At 39.8% G+C, this 23,354-nt stretch overlaps 2 protein-coding genes across 3 annotated transcripts in view; one reads left to right on the top strand and one right to left on the bottom strand.

Moving 5' to 3' along the window:
* tusc3 (tumor suppressor candidate 3) overlaps positions 1-807 on the bottom strand; it is a 75,264-nt gene extending 74,457 nt beyond the window's left edge. The window contains exon 1 of the mRNA XM_057332840.1: positions 675-807. Within this exon, the coding sequence (XP_057188823.1) occupies positions 675-779 (105 nt within the window). The 5' untranslated portion in view covers positions 780-807. The remainder of the gene's footprint in view (positions 1-674) is intronic.
* A 2,130-nt stretch (positions 808-2,937) lies between these two features.
* Positions 2,938-23,354, top strand: part of LOC130552534 (zeta-sarcoglycan) — a 235,344-nt gene continuing 214,927 nt past the window's right edge. For both annotated transcript variants that reach the window (XM_057330877.1, XM_057330876.1), the window contains exon 1: positions 2,938-3,694. Coding sequence is in view for 1 of the 2 variants with exons in the window: in XM_057330876.1 (XP_057186859.1) it covers positions 3,656-3,694 (39 nt within the window). In the remaining variant the exon portion in view is untranslated. The remainder of the gene's footprint in view (positions 3,695-23,354) is intronic.

Here is a 23,354-nt window from a genome sequence, read left to right as displayed (position 1 = left end):
GTCTAACTCCAGAACAACCATATGACACAACAAATATACGAAACTGTATATAAGTGTATTGAAATATGTATCTGAAAACCTTAGCATACTCTGAAATAATTTATTTTTGTCATGATTATTAGATTGTCACGTGACTGACATACATTTCCAACAAAAACATAAATTCGTGAAAATATTGAATTATTAAATCACATCAGTAATAAATGACAAGTTAAAAACAATGCATACTAAATAAACATTAAAAATAAAATAACTATTCAAAACACACATTACACAAATGGGTAACGAATAGGCCTATTTTAACTATCAATCATTCCAGACACTTTTTATGTTCAACATCGCATTTGCACATCATTTTGTCATTTATAAGGGCATGCACGCAGCGTCACACGGGCACGCGCACTAAGCTGCGTTCACCATCACGGTCATAACCGAGGATGACACCTATAAGCACTAATGCAAGTTATTGTTCTCTTACAGAATATTTCTGTGTGCCTCGTGCGTGTTTAAAAAAGCCGTGTTAGGGTCATATTCCTGTCAATACAATTTAACAGCAAAGACCAGTAATAAGTAACGTAATAGACAACAGAGCTATACGCGGCATTTAGGACATATTTTCCCTCAATAAACATCGCAGTCTGCTGTGAAATTTATATTTATGAATGCATTAGTACCTCCTTTTTCTTTTGACCTCCTCCTGACTGGAGACATAGCAGCAGAATTAACAATATGGATGCAAACGATAGGTTGAATGGGAATCCCTTAACCACCACCGCCATGTTGGAAGATGCTCTTATCGCATCAGTGCGGCCGCGGAATTTGATTGGTTACTCTCGCCTCCAATCAGAATTGACACACTCGCGTTATGGGACTTGTAGTTTTTATTGTTTGCGGTTAAATACCTGAAATAATTAGGAAATACCAGCCAAGGATTTGTAAAAAAAAAAATGCTTGAAGAATAACCATAAAACCAACGAAATTCATAATTGTAAACTTTTAAAACATTGTAGAAATACACGATTTTGTTAAAGATTTGGCAATCAGAGGGTAGGATGCTCTTTTATAGCCTACTGTATGTAGGACTGCTGTACCTCCAGTTTCTGCCAATGGGGGGCAAACCCGAAAAGTCTTTGCTAATACAGAATTATATTGGAGATGGAGAATGCATGACTTGCAAAAACGAGAAACAGTTATATAATGTTCTTAATAATAATAATAATTATTATTATTATTATTATTATTTCACTAAAACCTAATTCAAAATTGTTGTAAAGGTGTTCATATTCATTACTTACAGTTAAGCCTGTACAAATCTCTTGATCTCTGCACAGTGGTGTATCATTTGCTTTATTTTCATTTATCTCTGTGTAGTATGAGATGTAACAAAATAAAACGTCTCCTGAAATTGGTGATAGCACACTTAAAGACTCTGCAGCTTAATGTATAATCATAGTTTCATGTTTTTCTTCCCTTTCTAGTAACACATCTTCAACTTAAAAGGAGGATCGCTGATATTTACAGTCTGCTGCATTTGATTGTACAAAAATATCCTTTTAACTCAAACTGCCCAAATATGAAATGTTATGACATTTATAGAGAGGTTACATGCTCTGATTATGTGCATGTAAGGACTATGTAGAGTTGTTAAATGATCTCTCCTGTATTGTAAAACATCTGAAAGAATATGATATTACAAGAACAATATGTCCTTATTGTTCCTATCAGCCATATTAAGTTGTTCTTTCATCATTTTTTATTAGCTCACGCATCTGCATGGCTGATCGGTTCTATGTCCCCCTAAGGACCTGACTCACTCATACCTCCATAGAAATGATGTCCTACATTTGGTCAGCATGCAGCTCCTTGCAGGATGAATATAGGGTCAGACAGGGGTAAACACAGATGTCATTCACTGCATAAATGCATGTGGCAAATGTCAGACTAAGTCACATCATTGTAGCTCCTTTTTTAAATGTTGGAATCGATTGTGTTTAGCTTTGGGGGCCAAACTCTATTGTTATTAAACAAAATCCAGTGGCAGCAGATTATGTGATCTTACATGTATAAGTGATGATTTCTAGACAATGTGAAGTAAATAGATTGATGCTGATGTACAGTAAGCCATGTCAGATATATGTACACATACAGTACACGTGGCACACATGAATGAGACAAAATTTAAAGTTGAACTCATCCAGGAATTACAGGCCAACATTTGCAAGTCACAGGATGATGTATGATATCCACTTATCTAGGACACAATATTTAAACCTACACATTGTGCGCGTGTCTCTGTCAACCTGCATAGACTGTATGTAAATAGGTGTGTTTTCGTCTGCGCTGGTACCCTTCTCACACACGCACGCACACACGTGAACGAAAGCGCGAACACGCACCATCTCATCTGAGGTGTCCCACTTGAAACCTGTCGCGCTGTCGCTTCAGCTCATTTTACTGTGGGCTGTTAATTTGAGTCCCGACACTGGGAGTTGACGTCACCGGTGCTGGAGAGCGCACAATATACCCAGCTGAGGTCAGGTGCGCACGTAAAATCCATGCCAAGGAATGATTAATTGCGGGGGGCACAATGAAAAAAAGATCCCAGTGCATGCCCTGCATTTCAGCTGTGTAGGTTCATTTAGCAAAATCACATACATTTTTCTTGTTACTCATTTTGAATGTGGTTATCTGCATCGAAATGCACTTTAGAAATTGTTTAACAGGACAGGTCAATAGAATGCACAACACGCACGCATGCGAATGAAAACTTAAATAGCATTGCGCATCTCTCAGCAAACGGGCGAGTCTCTCTCTCTCTCTCTCTCTATACACCCATCACCCCTCGTGGCTCTAGGACCCAGGGGAATAACTATGGCTGGACAGTTTTGAGTAATAAAAAGAACTGGCTAGCGACTATAAGGGGACCGTACAGTCACCGGGTTGTGAAGTAGCGTAAAAACTGGATTGTCACCGCGAAAGAGAGAAAAATTCACCCCCACAATTCACTCTACACTCGAGAAAGATCTCCCCCCTTCCTTCTCCCGCACCCCATCCCTCCCTCCTCAGACTCCCTCTCCCAGACACAGAGCCCGTATTCAGAGGACCGGGATTCGGCTGGAGACGCAACGCGCGTTTGGATACGAGGTTTTGTGGAGATCACCAAGTAGGGCAGTATAGTGCGCACCGTCCCTGGCATCTCCATCAATCAATCAACCAATCAATCAACCGGATAACGGAGCTGGGCTGACAGCCTCCTTCTCATCAGCCTGCTCGAGCCGCACAGAATTTCTTCAAATTTGCCGCAAAAGGGTTGATTTCAATGGACTGATCTACCAGTTTTGCTGTCAGTGATGTGTTGGTAGCGTGCTCAGTGATCTTAATGACAACATGATCTCATATTGATGGAAACACTTTTGTATTTGGAGAAGAACAGGGACAGCTACTTGGAACTCTGTTAATCTCGTGTTGAGACACTCTGAGCGAATAGTTATTTAATACAGAATAGTTGAGATTGTCGCTGTGTGTTATACCGGGAGTCGTGATCAGCGGGCATGAGACTGAGGAAATTCGCCGCGGCTCGGAGATCTGGGCAGGCTCGCGCTCGGGAACTACAAGGCTAGAAATTCAACTTTTGTTTCAGACTTTATCTTTCCATATGGACCGATCGGCATCGCTGGACATCGAGGCGCTGAAGGTGAGTTGCTGAGTGGTGCCGTTTTTAGGACGCCGTGTTTGCAGCTTGCCCGTGTGGTAGTGTGTGTGTTCGAGGCTCGATGCTTGTTATACAGTGTGGTGGTGGGGTGCATTTCAATAACCCACCTTCAAGTTGCCGCCATCGGCCATTTAAGGCATACCTGCCGCTGTCGGTGGATTTTCAGAGAACGAGTTGATCATCTCATGTCAATTCACAACACTTCGAAATTTTCAATTGCAGTTAGTCAGCCTTACACACATTATGCATTTCTGCACAGAAACAAGTCTTTCCCCGTCAAACCCCTCCCTCTATCGCCTCTCCAAGCATCCTTGCATATACGTGCATCTTTATTTAATCGTATGTGCTGTTGGTTTAATGACTGATGTCTGAACTGATTCAAGCAACTTTTTTTACTCGTATGCATTCTTCTATTATTTATTAATGTTTATGTCCGTGCGATGATGAGATAAGAGACAACTGAAGTCCTGCTCAGGAATTCCCAAACGACGGGTTTTGTTTCAGCACCTCTGGCAGTGGACAGCTCCAGAATTCAAAGTGCTGTTGAACAGCTATGGGAGATTTGTATGACCGGGTTTGTTGGTGATCTTGGTGTGTTGGTATTTCTCTAGTGCTATCGGGATGCGCACGCGAATATCAAGCGAACACATCAACTCAACACATCTGCCAGCAAAAAATCAAACGTGCTCAGGCATGTTTTTATTGGATTGAAGTGCGTTGTCAATAGAATTGCTTCTTTACCAAAATACTAATGTATACTTGCCTGTCGGACGGTTTTCTGTGGGAAAAACACAATGTAGACATAACACATTATGGTAAACTGTATTATAACCAAACACGCCGAATTATCAGGACAATTGAAAATGTGGAGACACTTTCTGGTCTAGCTATCTGTAGTCTGATCTAGTAGCTATGAACTCACCAGGGCGGTTGAAAAAGTATTTATTAAAGTGGCTGGACCACATGTTGTTCAGTCTTTAAAATCTGTCAAGAATTAAAAAAATGATTCTGTTGTTTATAAAGTGAGTAAAGATTGACATATGCTGTCTGTGTTGTAATAAGAGCACATTTGCAGAACAACAGGGAGTACCAATGCCTATTTTTCTAAATAATTTTGAAATAATACTAGCAGGATATTTATGAACATGGCATCTATTGTATCAACACTTGTAATTTGCAATGAATCCATCAAGAGCTTGTTAAAAGAACGATACCTCTGTAGAGCGACACGGTCACACTTTAGTGTTCGTGCTGTGTAATTAAATAAGTAAGTACTTCTAATGAATAACATGTACTTAAGATGTAAATTCTTCATAGGCTGTTTGCCAGTTGCAATTGTACTTCTTGTTAGTATTATAATGAGTCATGATAACATTTAATATATGTAACATGAACACTGTTAGCAGTGTGTAACAAGTGACACTTTTCATTAAACAACAGGCTGAGAATAGATTTGGAGATAGAGGAGTCATTAAAACAGTGGTGATGAGGCAAACAGTTCTTTGCCCTTAACAGGGCATGTTCAGTGGTGGTTTAATTAAACTGGCATCTCTGGTTCGCCTCTTATCTGGAGGCGTGTATGTCCTATGAATTTCTAGGCTGATGAAATGCCTTTCTTAATCTCTTGGAGTGTCATTTCAATTTACTGCCAATCCTTTACCACCTCTGTTGAGTTCCTTTAAAGGGACAGAAAAATACTTGGGTTCGGACCACAAACTTTGATGTTAGATTTTAAACACAAGCAGGAAATGAACACATTAATGGCTCATTTAAGAGTGAGTAAAACCTTCACTATTGCTTTTATTTACATTGATTATACCTAAGACAAAGAAAATCTCATTATTAGTAAGATTTCATATTTTATAGCAATATTTTCCTTAATTTTTTTAACTTAAGGAAACGAAATTAAGGAAACGTTATTTTTAAGTGAGAAATGGATTATTTCATTATAGCAGAACATCTGACCACACTTCACCAGCTTTTTTACCAATGTCCTAGCAGCAGGTTCAGATACTGCAGGGCCCCGGGCAAAAATGACAAAGTGCAAAATGTGCAAATATTTCTAACATTCGATTAATATTATTCTGTTCTTGAACTAAAATCTAGTTCTGTTCTAACTTCTGCAGATGCTATGGTAATCAGTATCTGTCAGATATCTGTATTAGCTGTGCCTTAAAGGGATAGTTCATCCAAAAATGAAAATTCTGTCCTCATTTACTCACCCTCGCGTCATTTCAAACCTGTATGACTTTCTTTCTTCTACAGAACACAAAAGAAGATATTTTGAAGAAAGTTTGTAACCGAACAACCGCAGTACCCATTGACTTGCATTGGTTTTGTGAAATTAATGGTACTGCGTTGTTTGGTTACCAACATTCTTCATGTGTTCTGCACAAGAAATAAAGTCATACTGGTTTGAAATGACTAGAGGATGAGTAAATGAGGACAGAGTTTTCGTTTTTGGGTAAACTATCCCTTTAAAAGTCTTAGGAATGTTTTTAACACAGTTTTACATTGAAAGCACTCAACATTACATTTACATTTATTCATTTGGCAGACGCTTTTATCCAAAGCGACTTACAAGTAGGAGAGGATATAAACATTTTGTCAACACGCTAAACAGTACCTTTAGTTTACAAGGCCATGCTACTAGGAGGATTAAAGCTGGAGTAAGCAAAGGAGAGAACGAACAACAAGATTTTGTTTTTTGAAGAAAACCCTCTCAAGGAACTCAAAAACTACAAATTAAGTAACTGATGTCAAACTCTACTGTGACAATTGGCAGTAGAGAACAGTTGTATTCAGAGCAACAGTTAATATTTGATCATTATTTGATATGAAGCTGCACTTCCTCAGCTTTAACATGATTTAAATTATGCTTTTATCCAAAGTGACTCACCCTACATTCAGACATTACGCTTTATCAGCGTGGAAGTGCATGACCTTAGTATGGCTGGAGTCATGCACTTTCAGCTGTAAATTAATTAAGTCCATTGGAAATTAATTGAATCCCCTGTAGCATTTAAAATTAATATGTATTTTGTGCCCTTATTAAGTTCAAAACTCACAAAATCAATTCCAAAAAAATACTTGCACTGCTTTCCAATGATGTTTTCATTTATATAATCTTAATATTGCAATGAATCAACTCTTTAATTTCTCTCCCAAACTCCAGCCATAAGGGTCCGTGTGATTCTTTGGGTAGAGCATGGGTTTTCGCAATGCCAAGGTCATGGGTTTGATTTCTAGGGACCACAGACTAAAAATAGGTATCTTGACAAGTTGCTTTGAATCGTAAAATATACTTATTTGCAAACAAACAACACATACCGTTTGCTTTGGTCTTCAGTGTCAGCACTCTGTACACACGCTGATCCTGGACCAGACACTAAAAGCTGCAGCCACTCAATAGCACTAATAGCATCACAAATGGCCGTAATCCATCTTCTCTTAGCTTTGCTGCGCTGGTCCGAGTTTGACTGGCAGATGAAGGCCCCATCGGTGTCCCGATCCCCTCGCTAGGCTCAGTGTTGGCGTGTCGGGGTCCTTGCCAAGCTTTCCTTTTCATCACCCCTCCACCCCCCTTCCCTCCCACCTCCATCCATTTTACACTTAATTAACTCCGTCAGTGGAAAAGGGCAGTCCGATTACAACACAAGTCTCAGCAACAGCAGTATCAAATGATTAATATATATTATAGTCGAAGGAGGACAGGAATATAAAAAGAGTTGTGTTGAACATTTTCCCCAGATAGCCTTCAGCATGTAGCGGAGAAGAATGAAGGCACTTCAGTGGGTCTTGCTGAATTGCGAGAGTGCTGAACAGGTGGGGTTAAGAAAAGGTTAACGTGACTAAAGAAGAAAGCGTGGCGCAGATGATGAACTGATTGACCGCCTCAGGAGTGCCTGGCAATGGAGCATCCAGCGGGTGTGGTTTGGACGTTACAATGGTTAAAATCTATTGTTTCGATGTAATTTCAATTTAACATGCTTCCTCTCGTATTACAAAGACGAAAATGAACTCAACTTTAATTACCGTTTAATTTATACCATAAATCACTGGCTTTAATCTATTACGGCACACATAATTACAATTGCGATCTACCTACAGTACCAGAAAACCTCAGTTAATTGCAAGCGTTGTTTTACCACTGGGTGGCCATGGTAACAAGCCACTTTTGTCATCTTTGCATAGATTTAGATGGATCATTTTCAACCTGACTTATGCATATGACATGAATACATGTCATCTGTGTAGGTAGGTATAGAATACAGTGTGAGATTCCAGGTAGCAGAAAACTTGGTGACCTCCTCAATAATACAAAAAGGAATAGTTCACCCAAAAATGAAAATTATGTCATCATTTACTCACCCTCAAGTTTTTTCAAATCTGTATACATTTCTTTGTTCTGCTGAACACAAAGAAAGATATACTGGGAAGAATGTTTGGAACCAAACAGTTCTGGGGCACCATTGACTATCATGATAGTGCCCCAGAAATGTTTGGTTTCTCATATGCTTCAAACTATCTTCTGTTGTGTGCAACAAATTAAATAAATTTACACTGTTTGGAACAACTTAAGGGTGAGTAAGTGATGACAACATTTTTGAATGAACTGTCAACAACATTTTTGAATGAACTGTCCCTTTAAATTACCTGAGTACAGTGATCAAGAACTGCTTGTTGTCCGTAGGGTCAACAGTAAGCCTATTTCTCCACCCCTGGTTGAGGAGAACAGAGGAGAGTTGGAGAGAGAAGGAGGAGAGGGCTGGTTTGTTGCAATGATTTCCCACTGTGAGGCTACAGCTGGGCAGTGATGAGATAATAGCAACTCCGAATGGACACGAAACGAGCTGGGAAAGGAGAAATACGGCGGGAGAGAAAGAGAGACATGCCCACTCTTGGATCTAGGCCGATGGGCCACATCATGAGCCAAATGAAGCGAGTGACACAGTGAGATGGGCTATACGCCTGCATTAAAACCGCCAGAATTACAGCGCGTGGATGACACAAACGTCTTCTTTCTGTCCGTCAGTCCTTTATTTGGAATTTAAATTCAATTATATTTATTTTATTCCTAACTTGCTTTTAGTCTCTAAACATCTCTTTTCACTTTAATTCCTTGTGCCCTTTTTCTTTCTTGACTCAACATCTGCCTTGACCCATCTGGAGAACCATTAGCCATTAGCAGTGTTCTTTAGTCATTTGTATTTCCAATAATTAACTAAAGGAATGATAAAGACACATATCAAAATGTAGGCTGCCAATGCAATTAACCTGCGTATTCTGAAAGCAAATTAAACTCCAACCTTCTCGAAGTGTCATTTACATAAGCTTAAATAGTCTCATAGACTTGTCAGACAGTGCTTTGTTAACGTTTTGGTTAATTTGAAACATCTTAGCAGGATCTTGGAAGACTGCGTGTACACAGTCCAAGAACGTGTCTTTTAGATAGATGAGAGCGGAATGCTACCGGCAATGGAAGATAATAGGATTGGGCGATACATTCAAATGCTAATTAAGAATTGGAAAAGGTTCGGATGATTTTGTGCCGTATTGGTGGCCACGGAAGACTTTGAATACAAGGCCGAGGGTGTTAACAACCAGATCTTGTAGATCTTTATTGTCAAGGAGCGAGAGTGAATTGAGTGAAAACCTGAGATTTAGCTCTACAATCGTATAAGAGGAGTTAATGCGCCGATGCAATTATCTCATCGAGGCCACTAGCGCGCTGAGCGTGCCAAATTCACTCACAATTATACACAGTCATTACACACTGACTGTTCCCGCATTCATCTGCTGTAAATTCACGTGCTTCCTTAGAAAGGTATGAGGTGTTTACATTACTGTAACTCGACCATGACTCTTCATTGCTATAACTCTTTCATTTACTTGTTGATAACTGTGCTGCCGTGACGACAGGGTGCATTGAATGGTGGGATGACAAGCACATTTTTGTGTCAGCCTGATCTTGTGGGAAATTCATAACTATTTTACAAGGTTGCTGATTCATATGAATTTTCATGACATGCATTGTACAAAAATGTACGATTTTAGAAAAATGGGGCCCGCCCCTAAACCCATCCATCACTGGGGCTAAATCAAATCGTAAAAACGTACAAATAAGTTAAATTTATACAATTTATCCACCTCAAAAAAGTTACAAATTACTGTGAGAATGTGTTAAAATTGTTTTAAAAAGTGAAAGTGTAACTTTATTAGTCGCATTCCCAATTTGTATAAAAATATATAAAAACAGCTTTCTGGACTACTAATCCATGCCAATTAAGGCATAAACAGCCCCTAAAAATAACCTTTTAACTTAACGAGTTTGTAGAGTCCAATTTGGTAATTAGAACATAAACTGTTGATCAGATATTTAAATTCTTTATTATTTTCTTGTAAGTGCCTTAATTCGGCCAGGTACCAAATTTAACAATGATTTTAGGGCTGCGCTATAAATCACGATTAACACTAAATATTGCATAAATTGTCCTGATTAGAGCGATTATGGTATCGGAACGTCTGCGATTATGTTTCATGCAATGTTTGTCTGAAGCACAGCTCTGTGATCAGTAGAAAAAGCTGCTCGATTTGAAAGCATTGCGAGTTTAAGTTGCTTAAAGTGCATTTAAAAAACAACACCCGTCAAACATCATCATTATAAATATATTTTATTGTCATAAAAATACCCGAGGAGGCCTGAAAAACAGTGATAGAAAGATGCCCATAGGCATTTCATGGAACTAAGTGCGTTATGGTACTTCTTCTGTGGCATATATTTGGAGTTTCTTCGCGAGATCGCCCTCTGGCTTTCAGATTCCGTACCTCACTGACAAACTGCTAAAAAAAACCCACAGACAACCGGCAAATCGTGTGTGGTTTATTTTTGATATATCGTGCAGCCCTAGTTATTGAATACAATGTTCTCTTGAATTGACAGTAATCATAAAAAAATCTTATTTTACAAATGTATTCAGTGTCTTGGGTGTACTTGTCATCAAACTTAAATAGTTTCTTTCTCTGTCCGACTGTGTGCTCATCTGCCGTAATGTTGTAGGAGTCTGGTTTTCTCACATTCTAACTTTGCCTGACAGTAACCATGGTAATAGCCAAAGAGGGCAAGACATGATTAAATTGAAGTATCTTAAGGAGAAAGTAATTAAACACTATGTGAGATATGCTTTGATTTCCCTTTCCCCGTCTTCATTTCGGTTGACTTTAGACTTAGAAGCTCACACAAAAAGATGTCCTTTGGTGTTTATCAAGCAAAGTTTTTTCTTCCCACTATTTTTCTTTTCACCAGCCTTAAAAGCAGCTTTGTTATTGTGGGCCACCTTCCTGTCCCAGGTACATCTGGCATTCGGTGTAGTTTTGTGTTGCATTTGTTGCGTCTCTATCTGATATTTGGGGGCCTCAGATGTTCTGTTTCTCGGATGTGTTTTTCTTGGGCCCTTTGATGTATCTTTTGGATCTCCGTGGTGAGGCAGCATGCCTCGGCTTCTCTTCCACGACTAATGTCCGGCTTAGGATTACTTTGTTCGCCTTGAAAAGCCATTTGATGTTCAATATTTCTATTATGTGTTCGAAAAATCTAAATAAAAACAAAAAACGAACACACAATTATTGATGACAACAACAAAGAGATGCAGCGAATCTCCAGCAGAGCTGAGACCAGGTACAAAGAGAATGCTTTTTTAAAATAATACAGCAAAGACATTTAGATGCTGTAGAATTACAGGTTTCCCGTGCAGTTTTGTAAGACGAATGAAGGACAAAGACAGAAACTACTTCTGACAGCTCTCTTGTTCAGTTGTGTTTGATTGCCTTTTTAAACGTCCTTTCCTAAGAAGGTTTCGGTGTTACTTTTTTCTCTTGCTTGACATCAAAACAATTTCTGGTGCAGAATCCCAGTGGAAAGTTTTTGATGAAGAAATGAAACGATGTTTTCTAGGAAAAGCCTTTTATTTTCTATCCTTTTTAAAAGCTGAGGAAGCTTTACTTTTCTCTAAGACTACTTATACTAAAAATCTCACTTATTAATTTATTCATTATTATTTGCTGTATTAGGATTCAAGTCATTTGTAAGGGAGATATGGATTTCTACCATCATAGCAACTATTACAGTCTTTAGTTTCTAAGGTATTTAAAGTTTTAGGTTTAGCCTATAGAGAGTCTTGTACTGTAACTGAAGTGGCTGCTTGTGGAACAACTTCTATTCATGCCAGCTTGAATTTGCAATATAGAAAATCGTTGTCTTTTGAAATCAGAGAAAGTGTGTAATAGATTTTCAACAGGTTTCTCAGATTGGCCTTCCAAATAATATATATTTTTCCTTCATCTGCCTTGCCATTGATTTCTCTGGTACATGAAAGCTACCTTTAACAAAGCCCTGATGTTTGATGCTTTTGTCATAAAGTCCAGGCAGAGCAGAACAATCAACTCACGTCAAGGAACAAAAAACACGAATCGCAACACAAAACGCAGGTTCGGGCCCGTAAGAATTTTAGCGCGCTTGCTTAAAAACAGGAGCTGTAACATGTCTAACGGTCTGTGCATGTCTGGTTTCGAGTTTGACCCAGGTCACCTCTCGATCCCCTTACTGTTCTATAAATATTAAAGACAAAAAAGTAGCTTGTGAGAAAATCAGAAAAAAATATTTTTCGTCTGTTATTATTTAAATTCTGTTTTTAAGTCTTAGCAGGAACACTGAGACTGATTTAAACTACAAATAATCAGTGGATATTGTATGTCATGTTGAAAGAAACATGTCTGATAGATTCCCTGTTGTGTTTTTGTAGGTGTGATTATGGAAGCAGGTCATGGGCCAGTTAACTAGCACTTTGGTTATTTTTATTCAATGACAATATGTTTATTGTACAGTGTGTATCTCCATAAATCAATATTATAGGTCCCAATGTCATTAAAATGCTGTTGACAACATTATTAACTTTTAGAAAATAATTTGTGGTTTATTGATGTGACAAGATAACAGAGCCTTTGTATTTAGGTAGGTTAACTGACACCCTCCACATCTGTATTTTAATCTGGCTGCGAACCTGTCCTGCTGTGCAACTGAGCGTTGATATTATTGAGTGTTGGACTGAGCAGTAGTTGTTACTTTGTGCAACGGGTTATCACCAGATGTCTGGTCAGTATAAGCCGATTGCAGTTTTGGGGTTACTCATACTTTAAAAACAGTGGATATTGCTGAAAAATTACCACTTTTTGGTTTCGTTTCCTAGAAAATTAAATTGCTTCTTATTTTTGTTGGATATTACATGGACTACTGGATGAAACACTTAAGAACTTCAGAATGGCTCAAAGTGGGTTTATTGGCAACTGCACTTACATTTACATTTATGCATTCAGCAGATGCTTTAATTCAAAGTATATTCATTCAATGCATTTGAGGTTCTATATATTTTATCAGTATGTGTTCCCTTGGAATAAAACGCATAACTTGTCACGGTCCCACCGTCTTGTTTATGAAATTCTAGTCGTGTGGCGGGATCGGGGCAGAGCCCTTAGGTTTTATGTGAGAGAACCATGAGTTGTTTGTTTTTACTTCTCATGTGTTTTCTCGTGTCCTGTCATTGGCCCCGCCCCTCTTGTCTCATGTATTGCTCTCCTTCCGTGTCTAATGTTTCCCAACTGCCCTCGCTCGTTATCTCTTGTTTGTGTTCCCTATTTAATGCCCTCTTGTTTCATTGTCTTGTTGCTCGTTCATTGTATGTGGTTGTTCTCGTGTACCCTGTTCCTTGTGCTCAATGTTATGGCCCGAGTGTTATGCACCTCGTCCTTGTCCTGAGTTTTGTAAGTTTTTGTGCTTCGTGTTATCTCCTTGCCTTTTTGTTTATTTGGTTTACCTTTCCCTGTTTTGTGACGTTGTGTCGTACCTCGTTTAGATTTGCTATTTTTGTTTTACGTTTTGCCCCCACGTGGGAAGTCTTTTGTTTTGTTTGTATTCTTAGTTTCGTTTTCCCCATTGAGGGTGTTTGTTTTGTTTTGTATTAGTCAAATAAAGTCTTGCTGTGTTAACCCCTTCACTGCCTGCCTGCACTTGGGTTTTTCCGCCACGAGATCGTGACAGAATGAACGAGCCCAATCAGAACCCAGCGGGCAACAAGATGGACGGCACGGCATCGTCCTCACGGTCCGCCCTAGCCCGCTTGCTGCTAGGTTTCCGCCAGGGGAACTACGGGAACCGGGAGTTCGCCGGGGCATTCTCGGCGGTGGCTGAGGCGACTGAGTTCAACGAGGCAGAGTTGAAGACGATCTTCAACTGCTGCCTCACTCAGCGCCTCACCCCGTCTGAGAAGAGGCTGCTGGGTCCCCTAGGGTTTGCGGCAATGGTCATGTTTGTGGCCAACCGGTACGATCCCGGGGGTGGGGTTCCACGTGGGACTTCCACCTCGCGGTCGATCATGCCGGAGGGCCTCGACCTGACTGCCGCTAGCCGGGGGGACTCAGTACCCTCCGGCTTGAGCTCCACGGTCCCCGTTCACTCTGGTGGCGCCGGTAGCGGGCGGGGAGGGGGGTATCCGGGGATGACGTCGGCTGACTCCTCCGCTGCAGAGCTCCCTCCGGTCCCCACGGATTCGCCAAGGTCGGCTATGGATCCGATGGTGCGGAGAAGGAGGGAGAGGCACAGCGGAGGAGCGTCCACCCCGGTGCGGCCGGCGTCCAGTCCGGTGCTGTCGATGTCCAGTCTTGTGTCCAGCCCAATGTCCAGTCTTGTGTCCAGTCCGGTGGTCCAGCAGGCGTCCAGTCTGGTGGTCAAGCCGGCGTCCAGTCCGGTGATCCAGCCGGCGTCCAGTCCGGTGGTCCAGCCGGCGTCCAGTCCGGCATCCAGTCCGGCGTCCCAGCCGGTGTTCCAGCCGGCCTTCCAGCCGGCCTCCCAGCCGGTACAGCAGCCGGCCTTCCAGCCGGCGTCAAGCCCTGTCCAGCCGGCCTTCCAGCCGGTCCCCAGTCCGGCAGCCAAGCCGGCCCCTGGGAAACTCCCAGGGTCAAAGACTGTCCCCCCAGGACTTCCCCTAAGTCCCCCAGGACTCCGCGCCCTCGAGCGCAGCCGGGGACTAAGACTTTTCTCCCCAATCCTTTTGGTTTGCCCCCTTTGAACCCTTGTTTTGCCCCACCCCCCCTCCCATGTTTGTTATTTTTATTAAGTCACCCCAATCCCTTAGTCTTGTTGTCTTGTCTGCCCCTTGTCTTGTTCACCATGTTTGTCTGGTTTTTGTCTTTGGTCCAGTCTGTCAGGTCTTGTTAGTTACCCCTTGGTGAACACCTGGAGGTGTTCATTAAGGGGGGGGGCTCTGTCACGGTCCCACCATCTTGTTTATGAAATTCTAGTCGTGTGGCGGGATCAGGGCAGAGCCCTTAGGTTTTATGTGAGAGAACCATGAGTTGTTTGTTTTTACTTATGTGTTTTCTCGTGTCCTGTCATTGGCCCCGCCCCTCTCGTCTCATGTATTGCTCTCCTTCCATGTCTAATGTTTTCCACCTGCCCTCGCTCGTTATCCCTTGTTTGTGTTCCCTATTTAATGCCCTCTTGTTTCATTGTCTTGTTGCTCGTTCATTGTATGTGGTTGTTCTCCTTGTGCTCAATGTTATGGCCCGAGTGTTATGCACCTCGTCCTCGTCCTGAGTTTTGTAAGTTTTTGTGCTTCGTGTTATCTCCTTGCCTTTTTGTTTATTTGGTTTACCTTTCCCTGTTTTGTGACGTTGTGTCGTACCTCGTTTAGTTTTGCTATTTTTGTTTTACGTTTTGCCCCCACGTGGGAAGTCTTTTGTTTTGTTTGTATTCTTAGTTTCGTTTTCCCCATTGAGGGTGTTTGTTTTGTTTTGTATTAGTCAAATAAAGTCTTGCTGTGTTAACCCCTTCACTGCCTGCCTGCACTTGGGTTTTTCCGCCACGAGATCGTGACATAACTATTGTGGTGCAAGCTCCATGTGTTACAGTTTTTAGTAGTTATACCAGTATAGATTTTTTTAAACAACTGCAGTTAAAACATTTTTTATTTTATAAATATACAAATACTATGCAATATTATACCCAGTATTAATATTAAAATGCAATACATTTAAAATGTGTAAACATGTAATTTACAAAGGAGAGTGCATGCATGGGTTCACACATTATTTTTGTACATGAATTTAATTTGAACGTTATTTAGTATTTATTATTTTACTGATAATCTTTCAGAAGCTATAATTATATGAAGTTTAAATTATTTACTTTTTTAAAGATTTTACAGCTTTGTTTGTTTGTTTGAGTCTAGAGAGAGACAAGAAACATCAGGATGAGAGAGGAGAACAGGATCCAGGAAAGGACCATGAGCGCATGTCGGCGCACAACTGAAAAATAAATGTTTTATGAAAAATCTACACTGTTTGAATTAAAAAAATAATAATTATCAGCTGTCTTTATATCTTTAACAAGCCTTAGAGAGATAATTCACCCCCCCCCAAAAAAAACAATACAAAAGAACACAAAAGAAGATATTTTGAAAAATGTTTTTAACTGGAGCCCATTCACTTGCATTGGTTTTGTGTCCATACAATAGAAGTGAATGGGGTCCAGTGCTGTTCAGTTACCAACTTTCTTCAAGATATCTTCGTTTGTGTTCTACGGAGAAAAGAAAGTCATAAAGGTTTAAAATGTAAATGATGACAGAATTTTCATTTTTGAATGAGCTATCACTTTAAGCTAATAAGAAAAGTACCAATTAAAAACAGCACTAATAATGGCCAATATGGTTCCATATTGTGCCCAAATAATTTTAAAGTCAAGTCTATGGCGTTGTGTCTGCCCTATGGTTCCCATAATCATCTGAGACTGTTTAACGGGTGATAAAGAGTCAGACCTCAATAGTCTTTCCTCAAGGGAAAGAGGATTTACCCCCCCATACTTTGCCACGTCATCCCCCACTGACCACAGACATCTGGTATCTTCCCAGAATGGTTGACAGGAGCCTTTGCTCAACAGTATGTCTATGTGTGTGTGTGTGTTGGTCTGCGAGCGCAGACAAGCTTTTGAGAACAGGCTTCCTCTGGGGGGACAGCATTCAGACCCACTGGATCAGGGTCATGTTGACTGTGAAGTTTGGGCTAAGGCCCAGCGGTTTTTCCCAAGAGTCCCAGATGTGCCGGAACAACCGTTATTAACATTTAACACACTAACCATCAGAACATTTCTGCAGCCACTGAGTAGTCAATTTCAGAGCCATTTGAGAGCTGCTATGATATACCGACAATTCAGTATGGCAATTTTACCCCAACTTGTTCATTTCTGTTCTATTCTCTCTCTGTTTCTTCACTTTCTCTTAGTTCAAGTATGACAGGTCGAGTATGTTCAATCCATTGAGACTGTAGCGGACAGATCAGAGCTTGCTGGCGTCAGTCACCGGGCAGGTTCAGCACCGGGGTAAACTCCCAATTTCATAGTGTTTATTAAAAACCGACAGATGATCGATGTTAGCCATAGGCAAATGTGTCATGTGTTCAACTCATATCATTGTCTCTGAGGTTTTACCTTGACCTGTGAGTGACATAGTAATTTTTAGAGGTGGTGCAGGCATGCACGATCACACGCAAGCTCATAAACCACCGTCAAAGGTTTGTGTCCCTTGTTGAATCTTCCAAACCGTGGATCGATGATAAGACTATGAAGGAAATGCAAGACCTTTGCTTCTGGAGAGCCTCAATACACATAATAGTTTAACACTCCATGCTTGTGCTTGAAAAAGAATGCTGAGAAAGATCTGTAAAGTATATGAAGTATGCTTTTGTATACTTTTAATTCAGTTATTTTTTCTTCAGGTGTCTGGCAGGTGAGTAGATGGTCCTTCATTGATGTCTGGATGCATCGGAGGCATGAACATAAGCCTGTGTCTAATAATGTGTCTGACTAACTAAAGAAAAAACGGGTGCATTAAACAATCTAATTTCAAGTATTATAGCCTGTCTAATTCACATTGCATTGTGTGAATAGACACTGAGCCACAGACATAGAGCTACATTGCCAGCATAAGAACATACACTACTGTTCACCTGACTGAAATGCATTTTGCGATCAAAATCATTTCATTGAAAGGAATTTGCTTAATACCATATATTGCGTCTTTTATTTATCTGTCTTTTTTTTACAGTAACCACTGCCTAATTCTATGTTAAGCTGCTTTCCAACAATGCAAAATTGTGAAAAACACTATATAAATAAAATGTTGTAGGCAATAATTCTTTCATTGGAAAACAAATTTTTTTTTTATAAAAAGTTTTTAAATTAAAGATTTAGCCCTAATAATGAGGCAAAGGCAGCCAATAAGAGCCCAGCATAGATGGGAAATAAATACTGTTTAAAAAGCATCTCAATCCGAGACCTGAAAAAAAACTAATAAAGCTAATAAAATGCCAAATTCTGCAAATTCAAGGTAAATGGTACCTACTTTCAAGACACTAAAATATAACATAGCTTCAATTTCTTTTAGATTTCTTTAGTCACAACATAATTATTATTATCATTATCACATTATATTCTTTTGATTATTTTTTATTATTCTACAACCTAGAAAAATATTAATGAAATGTAGCTCAGTGGTTAGAGCATGGCGTTAGTAACGCCAAGGTCATGGGTACGATCCCAGGGATTGCACGGAGTTAGAAACAAATGTGTAGTATAATGCATTGTAAATCGCTTTGGATAAAAGCGTCTGCCAAATGCGTAAATGTAAATGTAGAGTGAATTTACATTTTTTAATTAAAAATCTGTAATGAAAGTGATGTAAAAAATTAGAAAAAATGAACAATGAAGATTAATCTCTCTTATGCTATTTTATATTATAAATATAAACATTAATAATATAAATAATATATTATTAAGAGTTTGTTTTCTAAATGTTTGCTGTCACACCATATGACACATGGTAAGGTTTATTTGTCAACTACCCAAAATCACAAAATTTTGACCTCAATAAAGATGAAAGTAAATAGTGTAAATCCATGGCAACAGACTGTTGAATGTCTGATTTAAAACAAATATACGCAACCGGTCCCATAGCTTCACATTTTATTACCTAATGTTTTTACTTTCTTAGTACATTTTAAACAACTGTTTTATCCCCACTGACCATTCTGCTGTCATCTCTTTGAGAGAGAGTCTTAATGGCACATCATTCCTTTGATCAAACACTCCATGATGATCAAAACCTTATAATAACACAGCATTCCCTGAGAGAAGACAACACTGGACGTGCATCCCCATTGGATGACATCGCTCCAGCTCCAGTTGTCATTGGTGCATATCCGACTCCACTGTGTGTGTGTGTGTTGGGCAGGCATAGCAAGTATGAATTGGAGTGCTCTTTGGTACTGTTCCCCTTGTGATCCGCCAGCATTCTAATTACCATTCCGGTCTTACAGTGAAAAGCACTGACCTCAACTTAAGCAGCAACTCGAAATAGAACCCGCACTGCACGGTACTGTTCGATGGCATCTACAACCCGCTATCTCTTCTCCTTTCTCTCTTTTTTTGTTATCTTCTATTCCTCATCCTCCATTCTCTCCCCCCTCTCCGACGGTTACGTCATTTCACTCCCTGTACACCCCAATATCACTCTTTTTTGTCTTTCTCTCCCCCCACACGTCTTGCAATTTCCTCCCACAGAAGAACATTATTGTGAGCGAGAGCCTGCGAGAGAAAGCGAAACGCACGGCATACTCAGAAAGAAGAGCAGCTTTGTTGAGAAAATAAAGGTGGATAGAACTGCTGTTGATCACCCTTGCTCCCCCTCCCGGCGTTTCTCACCACCGACTCAGGGAGATATCACTCTCTCAACCTTTGCCTGCTGAGGCTGTCCAGTGCTAACAACTAGAGTTCACTAACGGTGGGTCAAATGAAACTATCTGTTATCACAGTCAAGCAGTACTGTTGAACTCATTCTGCAAACTTCTTACTATACCTTCTTCATTGTTTCTGTCTACATTGCGTCCTCACGAGCTGGGTTCCAAATTTAAGCATGTATGTTCCCTGGAATCAAACCCATCCTCTTTGCATTGCAAGCTGCAAGATTCTATTTGTTAATCAGTCGCTTTATAGTAAAAGAGCTCACATCACCCGACAAAACAGTGATCAGCTTTAGAGACTCTAGGGGTGTTTGCGTTCCTTGACATAAATAGTTTCTGGTGTGCTTTTGGATGACATATATATGTGAGTGGATTGTTTGATGCAACTCAGCCACTTAAGTGTGGATTTGTTGGAATCGATCTTTAAGCCTTTCTGGTGGTAATACAAGCAAAAAAGTGTCTTAGTAACAATTCAGATGCACAGACAACTGTAACAGACTGTTTTACTGCTTAAAGGTCCAGTGTGTCATTTCTTGGAGGATCTATTGACAGACATGAAATATTATGTACATAACTGTCTTCCGAGGTGTATAAAGACATTACATAATGAAGCGTTATGTTTTTATTACCTTAGAATGAGCTATTTCTATCTACATACACTGCAGGTCCTCTTACATGGAATTCGCCATGTTGCTTCTACAGTAGCCCTAAACGGACAAACTGCTCTACACGGCAAAGAAGCGAAAACGTGACAACATCTTTGTCCTGTATCAGCCATTGCAGTGCTTCGAAAGGGAGGGGTGGAGTGAGCCGTTGGTTGCAATTTGCAACCTCACCACTAGATGCCCCTAAAATTCATACACTGGACCTTTAAGGATACGTTTTATGCATTGGGCATTAAAGCTGCTTTTATCCAAACCAACTTGCAGTGCATTCATGATATAAATATGCATACTAGTTGCATAGTCCCTGGGGTTTGAACCCATGACTTTGGATTTGGTAAATGTTTAGGTCAATAAAATGTCAATATTGGGGTACATATTCAGTATGTACATCATAGAAAGACAAAAAAGAATATCTGCTTTTTTTTGCTTAAAATCAGATAAGGTCTTCTGACACTAAAGTAAAACCATAAGTTATACCTCTTTAATGTCTCAAATGTTTCTTCTAGACAGCAGTGAGATTGAATGTAGAGCAACGAAGAAAAATAGACCCCAGCAAGAGTTTTTGAAACAATCTCAACAAACTGTCACAAGTCAAACTCAATACAAACCGAATACAAACTCAACCATTCTCACCAGAAACTTCAAAGAGCAAATAATCTGCACAATTTCATAACCCTGATTAATAATGATCATTATTATATGTCACCGATTGTCTCTATTATGTGTATTTTAATCTCTCCTACAAAAACTTTAGGAGAACCATCTGAGACAAAGTTATTGATACTTAAATGAAACAGCTTCGAATTCCATTCTGTCTTCTGAGCTTAACTTTGAGAAATATTTTTTATCTGGGTTGCGCTTTGCATGCATATTTATGAGCAACATCCCTCTCCGAGTCCATCAATAATGAAAGTCAACTAATATGCAGAAAATATTATCTGTAACAAATCATAATAGTTGAGGGGGATTTGATCTAGACTCATGCATTTCCCTCACGATGACCTCATTTATGTCACTTCTGCGGTCCAATAGACTGACTACTAGAGAAAGAAGTCTGTGGTTTGGGTTTCTGTTTTTAGATGACTAAATTCATGACATTGTGTTACAATGAAAAGCTTGTCTTTTCCTCACTCCACTCAGAAGTGAAGCTTGTTGGAGGGGATATAGCCTAATTCGCTCGGTCTCCTTCTCTCTCTCTCTCGTCGTACCCTACCTCAATCATTTTAAGAGACCGAGAGGTTCTCTTCTGTCTGAATCAATTATTGAATTGCCGCCTCTTGAAAAGCATCCAACCCTGGGAGGTATAAATCTGAAACAATCTGGGCCATTACAAGATTATACTCAAACCTGATGTATTGTGACCCTACAAGCTCTCGCTCACACATACACACACATGAACGCACCGAGCATATCTGAATTAGCAGCAAAGCAAAAATCAAGGCATACAGACCTTTGATGTGCACAGTGTGGTTTAATCTACTGTTGAAAGCCTGAGAGGAAGAAGTGAGAGAGAGTGTGTTGGTGTGGGAAAGTGTTTGTTTGGCTAGAAAAAGATTTTAACTAGAAGCTCGGCCAGTACTTTCTACTTCTACTCAAAGAACCAATTACCAGTTAATAGCATCCCAAATCGCCCGTCTGTTTTTTTAGTGCGCATGCGTGAGTCACAGTGTGTTGTGTGTTATTTCTCCAAACATATTAGCTCCGTCGCAAAACCTAATGGACTGCCCCGCTATCTGCTGCCTGCAAAGGCAGCGTCCAAACCGAAATTGAACGTCATAAGTGAGTGATTTGAAGGTTTATTTATAGGCCTCAAGCCGCACTCGAGTCACGCAAATAGAGCTCTTCACATGAAAGGCAAGGAAGCCACTCAAAACTGAGTCCATTAGTTTGATGCTAATGCCATTTTGATGCTAATGCTAATGATGCTAATAATGTATTCTAATAAGCATAAAAAATTGGGTAAACTAGTTTGCTATTTATTAGGTTGATATTTTTTATATTTCTCCTCATTTCATCCACCACCTTTTTTAGACATTTTAGCCTCAATGCAAAGCCTACAGCTATACTCTTCCTTACCTTTTGCGGCTGCTCTACACAAAGCAACTTAAAGTGCATAGAACATTACACAGTTTATCGGCTCACAAGCATCATGCTACTCAGAATGAGCTTGTTGAAGGCATGCATATGATTAATGAACAATTATGAACAATTGCTAGGTGTGCACCTGCCTTAGCATATTGATGAGGTAGAACTAGATACACATTCACACAGTGTGTCTGTACATGTCAGCATGATTTTAAAGACCTGTGTGCTCGTTTCCAGCTCCTCTCCTTCTAAACCCTAAAACCAAACACATTTTCCAGAAGAACGATGATGTTTGCTTTTAACCCAGCATTAATTACCCACAAGTCCTTGGGTTGAATTCTTAAACAGTATGGATCAATATAGGTCGTAAAAGCCCGTTTAAGGGGGAGTGGTGTTACAAACCTGCTCTTTCTAACACAGCAGTCAGGTTAGTGTAGTAAACCTGCCATAACAAACCTTATATTTTATATCAAAGCCTAAAAATGCTTTGTATGCTTTGACTTGTTAATGGTTACGCATTTGAAAGAGGGTGTAACCTAAATGTGATATTTCATTTTGTTAATTCAAATGTACATAAACACCTCCATAAACACATCCAGTCAAACAAAAAGCTTGTTTTTCTCCACTCTGGTGTGAACACACATTTATATATTAGAATAATATATATAATAATATAATATTATAATAATATTGCCATCAAATTAGTATCAAATTGTTACATTAGAAGTCTCCGTACACTTTCTGCAGTACTTCCTGTTATTTCCTAGATGAACAACTATTTCTTCAGATGGAGAACACGGTGCAAAATATTTCCCTTTTCACTAGCTGAGGTCTACCAGCGAATTGCATGGACAGTGGTACTGTAGTTAGTTTATATCATCTAAATAGGTGCAATAACCCATTGAAACGCCACCTCACAGGGCTCCGTAATGTGAGTGTTTTATGCCATGTCATTGAATAAACAGCCTCAATGCAGAATAACTGTAATTTAATAACTGAACTCTTACGGCCATTCAGCCAGACACAGATCTTACTCACAGGATCACAGC

The sequence above is a fragment of the Triplophysa rosa genome, linkage group LG4, assembly GCF_024868665.1.
Source record: "Triplophysa rosa linkage group LG4, Trosa_1v2, whole genome shotgun sequence".
NCBI classification, from domain to species: domain Eukaryota; kingdom Metazoa; phylum Chordata; class Actinopteri; order Cypriniformes; family Nemacheilidae; genus Triplophysa; species Triplophysa rosa.
This window is presented reverse-complemented; position numbering and strand designations above follow the sequence as displayed.